At 45.6% G+C, this 13,301-nt stretch overlaps 1 protein-coding gene across 1 annotated transcript in view; it reads left to right on the forward strand.

The window, feature by feature from the left end:
* The first annotated feature begins 4,047 nt into the window (after positions 1–4,047).
* alk (ALK receptor tyrosine kinase) overlaps positions 4,048–13,301 on the forward strand; it is a 280,490-nt gene continuing 271,236 nt past the window's right edge. Inside the window, exon 1 of the mRNA XM_070920558.1 lies at positions 4,048–4,819. Within this exon, the coding sequence (XP_070776659.1) occupies positions 4,048–4,819 (772 nt within the window). The remainder of the gene's footprint in view (positions 4,820–13,301) is intronic.

The raw sequence follows: 13,301 nt of genomic DNA on the forward strand, positions 1-13,301 counted from the left end.
GTGTGTGTGTGTGTGTGTGCGCGTGTGTGTGTGTGTACAAACCCCATCACAAATAAACCAATACTGCCTTGTCCAATCATGGCAATAGAGTGCACATTAAGGAAGCAAGCAGAAAGAAGAAAAGAGACGAAGAATCGCCTCTGCGAAAGGACAGTTCCATTATTGGGAAGTAATTATGCAGGCACAAGGCAGTGATCAATCAATAATAAATATATTGATGATTCACGTAACCGGTGCATCTTAATTAACCCCCAAGAAGTAGAAGTAGGTTGTTTCTCAATGAGGAAAGAAGAAAGTATATTTGTAACAAAACAGCAATTAATGTTGCTTTATTAGTGAGAAAGAATGGGCTGGTGGTGTGCAGAGAATTCTTCCTGTTAATAATTCATCACAATCACCTGTATATTTCTTGTGGCTTACACAAGAACTAATCACCATCAATCGCAACCAATCAGCAGGCCGCGGCCACCGTAAGCAGCAGAAATAGCCATAACGCTGAATAAGGGATTACATCACACACTAATGCAGTGTATCTATGGGACGGCGACAGCTGCAGTGCAGGGCACTTTTACATTTACACAAGCAGCATCGGTGGTTTGTTTGGAAGAACTGGGTGGTCAGCATGTGCAGTGACGGCCACCGGGGCAGAACAGATACTTTGTTTGTGCCGTTCTCATGAAGGTGATATCTCAGACACGCCTCGAGGGAATCTCTTCAAATTTGGCCCGAGCGTCCACTTGGACTCGAGGATGAACTGATTAGAATTTGGTGGTCAAAGGTCACTGGGACCTCACAAAACTCAAGAATTGATGCGGTGATTATGACAGCGATGTTTAATGAGATACAACGATGAAGGGATGACATTTTTTACCCAAATTTCAAAAGTTTTTTTTACCCAAATGTCAAAGGTCAACGTCACTGTGACATCATTTCCTGTTCTGGAATAACACTTTTTTGGCCATTATTCAACACCATAACTCAGGAGCAGAAGGGGAGATTGTGACCGTATCTCACGGTTGGTTGGACACTGAATGGGTGACACTTTTGACTCAAAGGTCAAAGGTCACTGTGACCTCAAAATAAGATAATTATAATAATTTAAGAATGAATTTGGCGACTTCACACACACACACACACACACAGTGAGGGCTTTCCTCCATCTCGACCATTCTGCCTCGTTCTGAACATCGAGCGTCATCAGAATCACGTGAGCGCGCCGAGCTAATCATGATCCTACAGCTCAAAGAGAGGCTTCACATCTAAAAATGCCAGGAGAAACAAAACCAGCAGCTATAAGAATCCATCTTTACATTGTAATCAAGTACATGTGAACCTGTTCAGCCAAAACACCTGTGATAATCCTTCATTAATCAATTCAACAATGTATAACCACTGGAATCACATGTATCATCAATATAGTGATAACTTCCAACTTATTCAATTCCTTCCAAGTCTTCACTACATATATTATATGAGTCTGGACAACTTGACTGGTTGGTGGAGGCCGCGGGGGAATAATTCAAGTTTTCTTTTCTTTCTTTCTTTCTTTCATTGGTAAGTAATTTAGTAATTCCCAAGTCAGTGCACTGTACATGTCACATGGTTTCCTTGTAAGCTGCTCTGTTTCCCTGACAGTGCTTGATTTGTCTTAATCCTGCGCACCTGCCACTACTGTGACAATTACTGAGGGTGTGCACTGAAGAAGGCATCAGCCAAAACGTTTGTTTGTCTCTCCTGCGTTACAAAAGAATTACCTTCAGCTGAACAGACAGAAAATATCATCTCCTACAAATGTCATCAGAGAGTCACCAAACAAAGGCCTAGTTTGGTCATACAGACGGCTGACTGCTGGCATTCTGGTTATTGATCACTTTAAGATTTATGTATAAGACGTGACTAAATGTCTATTTCTTTTCGTGCGCATTTTATCATAGCAGCATAAACAAAAGTTGATGGTGACATAATGTAGGGTTACAGTGATCCAGTGCTCTCTCCTGATTCTGATACCCCAGCTCAGGGTGTATCCGCTGGTAGAGAATCTCATCGTTGAAGAATGAACTTCTTGCAGACACGTTATAATTACATTGACAAAATAATTGTTGTTATTGTGGACAAGTCATCGCTGATAACTGATCTGATTAATAAGGTCACAGCCGATACGATGAGGAGCATTGGACCAGTGACACATGGCCAATTATACAATGTACATTTCTTGTTTAATTAATCAAATGTGGCATCTGTGGTAACCACATTCTTTATACAGCACCAAAAAACGTGATGATATAAGGCAATAATCTTCACAGGAGCAAGCCATTGTCCTGGCCAGGTATTTCTACACCTGAGATAAACTTTATATGGCCTCATCTGCAACTTTGCTGCCCTAAACAGTTTGAATTTTAACAGTTAAATCCAAAAACCTGAGTTTATTCTCTGAACTGTGACTTGAATCTCAGAGTTCTGACGTGGCCCCCGTGTGTCCTGTGATCCCTCTGATCCCTCGTCTCATATGAGGGCGTCCACAGGAGGAGTCCTCTGTAGATAAGGCTGACTGAGACGGTGTAGAAATGCCAGAGCAATTAGAGCATTAATGGATTTGTCAGTGAAACTGAGGAGTGTGAATTACCATAAGCATGTGCTGACGCCATCTAGCGGGTGTCTCATCCCAGATCAACTTTTAGAGAGAGAGAGAGAGAGGTGTAGTGTGTGTGTGTGTAGGGGGGTGGGGGGGGGGGGGGGTGGAGGAGCATTTTCTCTCCCCAAACACTGACCCCTTGATTCCCAATTAAGGAGGTAGTCTGTGTGGCAAATGAACTGGCAAGATGGCAAAAGAGCCTCCTCCCCCCTCCTCCTCCCTCCATCCCCCATGTTTTAAGGACATATTGGCCTCTCTGCGTAAGTTACAACAAAGCCAAATGGGCTCCGACCCAAATGGCCTCCCTCTGAAACTATTTGATTTGCACACAACCGGGAGAGTGCCACTAATCCAATCCAATTTCCGGGCGCGCACAAAAGGCTCCGTGATTCATTGAAAGAAAAAAAAAAAAAAAAATCACGGGAGACGAACTGTGGAGCGGCGCTGCTCCCGGCATTTCTAATTTCCAATAAAGACACAGACACCATTACGGCTGCGCTGAAGGGCGCCTCAGACGCGTCCAGAACGGCGGAGGCTCCTGCGCCGGGGGAGTCGTGTGCGGAGAAAACGGCTCGTATTGACGTCAAACGGCCGTGTGGACGACTTCGCCGCGTGTGCTGGTATGACAGAGGCGACAGAGGCGACAGAGGCTGTCAGTTCTCGCCAAAGGAGCACCGAGAGCGGGCAGTCCACCCGAGAGACCCGCCGCTGAGAGACCCGCCGCCGGGCTCCTCAATTAGCCGGGACCGCGCGATACGACTAGATTTTAAACTTGAACTGATGCGCGGCTTCTCCAAAAAAAAACTCGTTGTGAATTCATGGTTTACTTGTGAGGAGGCGGGGGGTGGGGGGGGTGGTGGTGGGGGCGCGGGGCTGGGGGGGGAGCAGAGAGCGACGCCGCTGACAGAGAGACCACTTGTGCCGCCGTCACAACTGTGCCAAGAGACAGGGGGTCTTTGAAAGCCACCGGAGCGGACCCGAGCGGCATATCAATCAGCGTCCCGGAGAGCGCCTCGCGGGGCTCGCACCGGCGGTAAAAGGCATTGTCTTAAAGGCGCGCGCGCTTGTTTGTTTGTTTGTTTGTGTGTGTTCGTGTGTGTGTGTGTCTGTGTGTGTGTGTGTCTGTGTCTGTGTCTGCTTCTGTGCGTGTGCGGGGAACAGAGAGGGGAAATGGCACTTTTTCCGTCTGAAGAAGGAAGGACGGCAACAGTCGGCGGCGAACCAGCGTAAAACCCAGTTTCCCCCCTTCGTCTCGCCTCGGGTGCGCACCGGCGAAGAGGCGCAGGACCCCGCAGGATCATCGATTCGCACTTGGTGATCTCGGCGCTGCGTCTGTGACAAGAGCAGAGGGGAAGCGGCGGGCGCTGGGATTAAGGGGTCTCGTCTCTCTGAAGAAAAACTCGAATTATTTGACCATGAACACCAGGATATTGTTTTTGCTTGTTTGTTCTGCGGCATTTCTCGCCGGGCTGCAGTGCGCCTCGCCAAGGACCCCGGCGGGGATGGATCTCCCCACCGCCGGCTTCAGCAACATCAGCAGCGGCAGCGGCGGCGGCGGCGGCGGCGGCGGCAGCGCGGAAACCGGGGGCAAAAGAGACTTGAACCAAACCATAAACTCCAGGCTCAAGAGGAAAACCCTGGCTGTGGATTTTGCGGTCCCTTCTCTGCTGCGCTATTACCTGGCGGAGTTCATAAAGAGACCCCTGAACGGCGACTGCCAGACTTTTAGCGGATGTTACACGGTGCGCGCCAACTTAAAAATGCACTGCATTCCTTTGCAGAAAACCATATCCACTTTTGTGGAGCCCCGGTCCGCAACGGACTCTGCCCTGAGGAACGCGTCCGCTGACGGACAGCTCCCCTTCTTCTACAAGCGGCCGCTGTCCAAAGTTCTGAAATTGGGCTTGACGAAAGCCAGCAGGAAATCAAACCAAGTTGTGGTGGAAATAGGAGAGGATATAGTCAAGACGGGATGCGGGGGTCTGTCTGTGTACGAGGAGGCCCCGGTGTTCACCCTGGAAATGGACCTCACAACTATTCTGGAGTGGTGGCTCGGCGCAGACGGGGGCCGGCTCAGGGTCCGGCTCATGCCCGAGAAGAAGGCGCAGGTGCCGGGGATCGAGGATCGGTACACCGCGGCCATACGCGCTGCGGACCCCCGCCTCTTCCTTCAGATATCCTCCCGGGGTGAGTTCCTCTCTTACCCCCCCCGATTTTCTCTCTCACTTCTCCCCATGTTGTTCCCACATCCCCACACGCACTCCGCACGCACGCGCACGACACAGCCTAGTTCGCGTTGCTCCGTCACGGCGTGTGTGTGATTCAGTTCTGATGTTGGATCCATGTGTGCCTTAAGATGCGTACCATGAGCGGGTAAAGAAATGTCAGCACATGGAGAAAGACCTGATATTTGCAATGGCCCGATGGTGACTGAGGCATGCGTGTGTGTGTGTGTGTGTGTGTGTGTGTGTGTGTGTGTGTGTGTCAGAAGAAAATAACACTTAGGGAATGCATGCATTAAGGTCTGTTGCTGGGACCCAGGGGACTCTCCAGACTCCTGCTTCATTATTGATGCCCACAGCGGCGCTGAGAGACGAACTGCATGTTGATTTAATTCCCAAACTCTTTTATTATTTCCAGTTGGGGTCCATGCTGGGTAGGCCTATATGCAACATCTTCAGAGGCTCCTATCCTTATCCGTTCTGAGATGTTAATTATTATTTCATATGGAGGGGAAAGAGAGGCCTCATTGCCTGATAATCACATGTTTGAACATTGCATGAGGCTTATATGAAATGATGTTTAAGTTGGAAAAAGCCTCCATGACTTTCTCCTTAACGATACCTTCTCAATTCCCATTTGCCAGCCACCCAGTTGCTGAGGGAAGGTTGGAGATTTAAGAGAACGGGCCTTATTTTGATTAGGCACAAATTAAGCCGTTATCTCCAAAGAAGGCTTTAGCACTCAATACTCGAGGGTCCTTCCCTCGTTCTTCTGAGCATCGGCACAATCAGTGTAATTGCTTAATCACTTTGATGAGGGAGGCTGGCCCAGAAAAAAAAACGAAAAAAGAAGTGCAATGGAACCTATCAGACAAAAGCAAAGCAGAGTGCCCGGCTCGGCTGGAAGCTGAAACCCCCCCCCCCCCTGCGGGCGCGTCTGCAGGGTAGAAACACATGCAAATGCATGCAGAAACTCTGAATGCAAGAATGCAATAACAGCATATCGTGTAGTATGCTACTGCCTGTTGTGTTGGTTACTACGTTATGATCTCGGTTGCACTTTTCATGCAAAATGACAGCATGACATATGTTGTAATAACTGGCGTAGATTAAATGCATCAGTGCGTTTCCACTGTGAATGTTAATGCACAAACATGGTTTATACAGCTGGAACTGTGGTAGAAAAGCACCTGAGTGGACCACCCCTGCAGCTCCCAGCAGGCCTTCCAACAACACAGCTGGTAGTGTTTGCAGGTGGGAAGCCAGCAGGGGACGTTGTTATGGTTTCTTACAGTAGCTTTTTTGTTTAGTTTTAGGGCTCTGCTTTCTCATCACAAGCGTTAAGAAGCTCTTTAGCGAAGCACTGAGCCATAAAGCGGTTCCAGTGGAGCTGCTCAGTGGTCAACAGATCAGTTGTAACCGGGTGGCGTCCAGCTGTGAATGTGTGTAACTGCGTGTTCGGCAGACCTAGTTTTTATAAACAAAGATTTGGAAGTACAAAAAGCTTCGCCTGCATGGCTGAGGCATGCACAGCTCCAAAATCTCGACTACACCGGCTGAGACTGTCCTCCCGAGAAAAAAATGACACAAACAGTCATTTCAGCATGTTTCCCTAAACATAACACAGTAGTTTTTGTGCCTAATCCTGACAACAACAACAAAAAATACCCGCACCCACACACTGCTGTCTAGTTGCTAGTTCTTCTTTTATTCTTCATGGACATAATGTCCACTGCAGCTCCCAGCAGGCATCCCAACCAGCGCAGCGGGGACGCTTTTTTTCAGTAGGGACCTCAGCTGGGTTATTTACTTTCTCACTAAAACAGCTGAGGTGTTCTTACTCTACCCAACCAAGCCACAGTTGTGAAAGATCAGAACTGTTTTATTTTTGCAACAGTGATTTGCAGTGTTTTTTTGGGTGGAACAGACAAACGACGCTGTCCTGCTGACAGGCGCATCAGATCGGAAAACGCGTCTCTGTGTCGTCCTGGAGGGCACCTACAAACTACTTATACTGACGTTTAATACGGAGGACTTTGTTGGTATCTCTTGTCCTCTGCAAACTGTAGTTGGTTAAGCAGGAAATGATGTTCTGTGCCGCAGCACCGACATGCAACTGTGCAGCAGTTTTGGTGAAGTGGTCGCAGAGGGAACTGCAAGTCGTATGATGAGATTTGGCTGAGAAGCACCTTTTGCCAAATCACATAAGAAGTGGCTGTAAAAGACCACTTCAAAAGCCCTTTCAATGATCAAACTTTAAAACATTAGACTCAAATTATTATATAAAAGCAACAAAGATATAAAATGACAAGACATTATGTCATTACACTAATATGTGTGCATTAATATATATATATGTTCTCCAGCTCTCACTGGAATTAGCAGGCTGCCATCCATTGTTTATTACATCCACCATCATTTCTCTTATTTTATATCTCCTCCCTCCTTCATCCTCACACAAACCAGAAATTGATTAAGTCTTTAATCATCAAGGAGGTCTGCTGCTCAGAGGAGCAATGAGAGGCTTCCTGAGGAAGCTTCAGCAAGGAAATACCGTATAAGGGCGTCTGTTCGTTTGAAATCTGCTATGATGGAGGGTGGCGGCAAACCACAGTGAGGACTGGACAAATAACAGCAGCAATTGTGCCAAACCAAAGAAAAACCCAAAGGAGAAAGCTCTTTCTGTATATTCTGATTTGGTAAAACTAACTAACAAATATGGCCGTAAAAATGGTCTCAGTCCATTTTTATCCGTCGTATCCGCTTCATGCGTACCGGTGTCATTATCACCATTACAACATGCTAATTACTAATTCCACAATCAAGCGACGAAGGTGTTAAAAGCCAGAATTTGTATTAACAAGCACGTTTGAAATGATGGCTGCACTGTGATCGTTATTTACTATGGTTGAAACATGCGGCTGAAATGCCCAAATGTAGATTTAGACCAACTTCTAACTTCTATTAAAACCAGCTGACACCGAGCTAAGTAATGATCACCCAAGACTTAATGTTGGATAAGATGAGATAATCCTTTATTAATCCCCCAGCGGGGAAATTTGCATTGTTACTGAATACTTCACAAAGGTAGGTGCACACATTTTGTTTATGTATTTGCTGTAGAGCTTTTATTATGAAAAACAGCTCGTCATGGGGAACTCGCTGCTTTTTTTGTTTCAAAACATGTTTTAGTGGGAATGTCGACGTGGAGTGAGATTGATTAGCACTGTCACCTCACACATCACACCAACATGCAGGTCAGGTGAATTTAGTATAATTGGATTGATTGGCAGTGTCAGCTGGAATAGGATCACTTAAAGGTCCCATATTATGCTCATTTCAGCTCTATATTCTTATTTATCTTCTGCTGGCCCCTCAGTTCACCCTCTGTCTGAAACAAGCTCCAAAAACTTCAAGAGTCGTCCTGAGCAGACCTGCTTTATAATCAAACAAGACATGGAGATCTCACTTTCTACAATATGGGACCTTTGATGTTATAGTCCATCAACTATTGGCATTATCGCGATCATATGATGTCATGTTATTTACTCTACATATTTATAATGTCCACATTAATGAGTTCAAGCAAACTGTAATGAAACCAAAAAACAGCTCATTGCTTTCGACATCAGTTTCATCTGAGTGTGAAAGTGGAAACAGGTGTCTACGTATATGGTCAGTTTTATTTTTTCCTTTTGTGCTATATATCAACATTGGAATATATGTTCTTAATATTGTTATTCATTTCAACTGTGTCACCAAGGGCCTGCCCCTTGCAACTCTCAGCAGGATGAATGAAAATGGATGGATGGTTAAAATTGGGAAATGAACAGTGGTGTAACACTAACCGAGGCCTTTTTTTTTTTTTAAGGAACATTCTGTATTTCAAGTTGGGGACTAAGATACAGCTTTTGGCTCCTTATTATTCGATGTTCCCACAAAGGGAACTGCAAGTTGTATGATGCGATTGGGCTTAGAAGCACTTGCATCACAAAAGAAATGGCAATTTTCAAAAGGGACAGCTGTCACGAGCAACAGAGTAACGGACGGGAGTCGACGCACCACAGGTGGACTCCACTGACTCCACAGAAGCCTCACACCGTGTTCCCGCTGCCTCCTATGAGATTACTCTGCTGGCATATTTGCAGAGTTGCAGTTATTATCCTAAGCGGTTATGACATTATGAGTTTCTACAAGGCACAAATGTGTTTACACACTATTGATGCGCAGACAGATACAAGCACCAAACACCTCTCACACACACTCAAACACACATCTGTCGTCCCCTCCATTTCCCCCCCCCCCCCTCCCATCTGCCAGTGTCATACACTCCCTCCTCCATATCAAATGACTCAACTGAAGACTCCAGCGTATATTGCCTCGCTCTATCTGCTTTTTCGCACCTCTGATTGGCCAGTGTTTGACATTTTTCTGTGTAATGTGCAAGCTACACTTGCCCCCCCCCCCCCCCCCCCCCCCCCCCGCCGCCTCTGGTAAGACGCTGGCTATTAGTATGAAATAAATACCAACCATGGCACCCGGAATAATTTGGCGATCGAATTTGACGAGGCAAACGTGCCTATGGGAATCAAGGCATTAAACTCTGCACAGTACATTTATACTCACTTGCCCTATGGGGGAGATCATTAATGAGAAACGCTTCTATGAGCTATAGTGTGGGAGCGGGGAAAACAGTGCTGGGCAGGTGTGATAAAGAGTTGACCTCCACTTTATTAACCTCTGTTATGTTCACCAAGCGATGCCATGAATAGGTTGCAAGAGAGTCATAAATGATCTCAGCACTGGAAGGCGGAGGAAGCGGGGACCCCTGCTTCATTAACCTGCACATACCTGCCGCCGAGCTCTTTAAGACCATTAGCAAAGAGTGTCTCCATAAACACGCCCAACAGGATCCGACTGAAGCCCTGAAGTGAAAGACCGCCACCGTCATGCTTGAGAGGAGCACACTGTGAGCGCCAGGGCTCCTCTCTTCCCATGTTTGCCCCCTCAGCTCTGCCCCAAAATGCTAACACACACACTCTCTCGTGATTTTCTATTGAGCAATCCCCAGTCTGCCATTTCCTTTGAGAGGCTTAAAACAGAATCCTAGTGTGCGGATGTTTTAGCCGTCAGGCAAATATTGCAGTTTCCTCTGAATCATAAAGAAAGTCAACAGCAAATTTATAAAGTTAGATTACACGCTTGCTACTTTGTTTACCCTGCGTTTGCTTGTGGCCATTTCGGAAGACGTTTCTCCTTGAAAGATGAATACACTTTTAATTTTCCACATCCCAAATGCCTTTCCCCCTCTTTTTTTCCCTGACAAAGTAGCTGGCATATTGGCCTCGAGAAAAGGCACAGAAGAGTGAGGTTTGCCTTGTTTTACTTGTTTACCTTTTTTTTGCATTTAGCTCCTTGATGTTCACACTGCATAATTACAGGAACCCGTAAACAAGAACACACGTTATTTGAATTATTTGCGAGGATTTTGATTAACTTTAGCTAAACATGATGGACTCCATTTTCCTGCGATCATTTTTTTGTGTGTTCGTGCTGGTGAAAAACGTGAAGGTGAGTTTAAACTAGGAATTAGATGCCTTCACAAAAAAAAGAAATCTAATTAAGGGACTCAACAACAGTCAAACACTACCCACTTCCAGCTAAAATGTGAATATCTGTGGCTTTTCTGTTGATCGGACGAAACAGGACATTTGAAAATCCTACCTTGGGCTTCAGGATATTGAGATGGCCATTTTTCACTACTTTCTGACTTTTTATAGACCAAAGGATTCATCAAGTCATCAAGAAAATGATCAAGAGGTTAATCAATAATGAAAATAATTGGTAGTCACAGCCTCAGTTTGATGTTTTGGTTTCAAAAGATACTATCGGGAGGGGTGCTGTCTCAGTGATTACTGCTGTCACTTCACATCAACATGCGGGTCAGGTGAACTGGCCCATAGGTGTGAATGTGAGTGTGAATGGTTGTTAGTGTGTATGTGTTGGACCTGTGACACACTGGTGACCTTTCCTGATTGTACTGAAACACCAGAAAAAAAAAAGAAAAAGCAACAAATCCACACATTGGAGCAAATCTTTAGAATCTATAAATGACTAATGATTAACCATCAGAATTGTTGTTGATTAATTGCCTTTGACGGACTAATGAAATAATCAATTGTTGCCAGTCCAGACTTTGATTTAATCTCCTTGCATTTTGGCATGCTACACCTTCCAGCCTTTTCTCTTAGATGCTAATATCTGCCTCCGTATACCCATAAAGCCTTGCATTAGAGAGTTGTCATTTGTGGATTCAGAGTTTCTCACGTGTTGGACCAATAGGGAAGAGTTCAGGCCTTTTGTGTGACGAAGTTGGATCATTCCCAAATGCAGTTAACTGGAGGAATAAACATTGCAGAGGGCGTGTAAACACTTTGGTGGAAACGCGGCCTTAATGCAGCTCGATGACACAGTGCACCTTTAATTCAGTCCATCCAGGTGGAAAGCTGCAGAGCCACAGGAAAGGTAGCATGACATTGCGAGTGACTGCGTGAACCCGTGGCAATCAATGGGCGCTCCTGACATTTAAAGCTTGTATCAATCAGCTGCTAATGGGGAAATCAATAGGAAGTCAGAGTGACACGCCACTTTATTATTTATGCATTTCTATGATCAATTCACTCAAGGAGTCGGTGGCGTGCCGTGACACCCCGGCGGACCCTGCAAGGCCCTGCCCCAGCTGGTCGATACTGCAAGTTGCTCTGAGCATGATCAAGTGCATGTGTCTCAGTGTTAGCCGCTAACTAGGTTTCATTTCATGGCAGAGTGGTTGTAGACGCAACGTCCAGGTGAGAGAGCGAGCAACTGCTCTGCTTCAGCTCTTTGTCAACCTGTGATGAGTACTGTAGTTGTGTAGCAGCGGTGAGTGTGTCAGGATTTTTCAGGAGTAGCTAGATTGTCTCCTCTTTACAACTGCAACATAAACACCTTGAAGCTTTTTGGCATTTTCCGTGCACAAAAATCAGCGCTGCTTGGCTGAACTGAGTACAACACGGCGATGATACCATTACCGCCCTGCACACTCGCCACACACACAGTCCCACGCAGTATTCACATCTAGGCCTTTGTGAAGTTTTGCAAACATAGCACTTCCTTTTCCCATCCTGGCACTGGGTTAAGGAAACAGCCTTTCTCTGTGTCACCTTGCCCAGCGCGGATGGTTGGAAATGAGTGCCTTTTAATGAGATGCCCCCTGAACCTGCTCAAATTCATTCATGACAGTCACATTCAACAGGGCTGCTGTCAGCGTAATGAGACGGCTAATTCCCCTTGACTTAAAGGAAGCGAGCAAATCATTTATCCGTCTGCCTGGGCCGGCGAAATGTATGGCCTGTGCACCGGCCCTCACATTAGTTGGCTCCATCTCAAAGAGCTCGGGGAGCTCAACTGTTGCCCAAAAAAAAAAAAAAGACAAGCTGTTAGTACTCTGCAGCCATACTTAAAATAAAATATGAAAATGTGAAGCTTGCCAAATTGGGAGCTGCGGATAAACACCTTCACAATGTAAACAGAAGCTAATGCCTTTTACGATATTAATCACCCTCATTGTTGTTAATGCTTGTGTCACCGTTTTGTAAATTAGCTGGACTCAAGGTGACTTTGGCTTGTGATTTCCTTCTTTTTCCACTTCTTATTCAGCACTGTCTTCCCCCACCCCTTCCTTTCCCCTGATGTTTTAGTTATTTATGCCACTTGCTTGTTCTCTCAAAAAACCGCAAGCTGCCTGTTTGATTAATGGTGATGCTTATAAGAGGCCTCGGTGCAGGAGTTTAGCTCAGAGCTAGGTGCGGACAGGAATGCATACTGTACCGGAGCTGAATGTGAAGCTCGCGCCCCGAGATGCTCCATTTCCATAATGAGAGAAATAAATGATGTGCATAAATGAGTGGTCGTACTTTTCTGGAAGTTACACACTGTACCATATGTGGATATTTTGTTTGTGTTTGCCAATTTAAATGCCACAAAGGCCCAATTTAGCTCTTTTCTACCTTTTGTTAGCATGTGAGTAATAGGCTAGCTGTACTTTTTGCCTCTGTGTGTATATGTGATACACTTGGAGTAAGATATTCTGCAAGTCACAGCTAACAATAATTCGCCGTAGGTCTCAAATGGTCTCATCTTCTAGATTTGTGTCTGAATTTAAATTAGCATAACATAAGGTAGTGAGTTAACAGAGATATGTGAAGCTATGGGCATATGTAGGCTGTAAAACTGTAAACTCTTTGACTTTAAAGCCGTTATTATAAAACTTACCTCTTCTTACTGGTTGTTGCTGAACAGTGTGGATGTTGAACTTTAAAGAAACAGAGCAGTGTTTCCTTGGACCTTTTGAAGCTGAATTAAATTATTTTTGCCACTTGTTGGCACCAGAAGAAGCTAAAAGCTTT

Source organism: Enoplosus armatus, chromosome 15 (assembly GCF_043641665.1).
Source record: "Enoplosus armatus isolate fEnoArm2 chromosome 15, fEnoArm2.hap1, whole genome shotgun sequence".
Taxonomy (NCBI): domain Eukaryota; kingdom Metazoa; phylum Chordata; class Actinopteri; order Centrarchiformes; family Enoplosidae; genus Enoplosus; species Enoplosus armatus.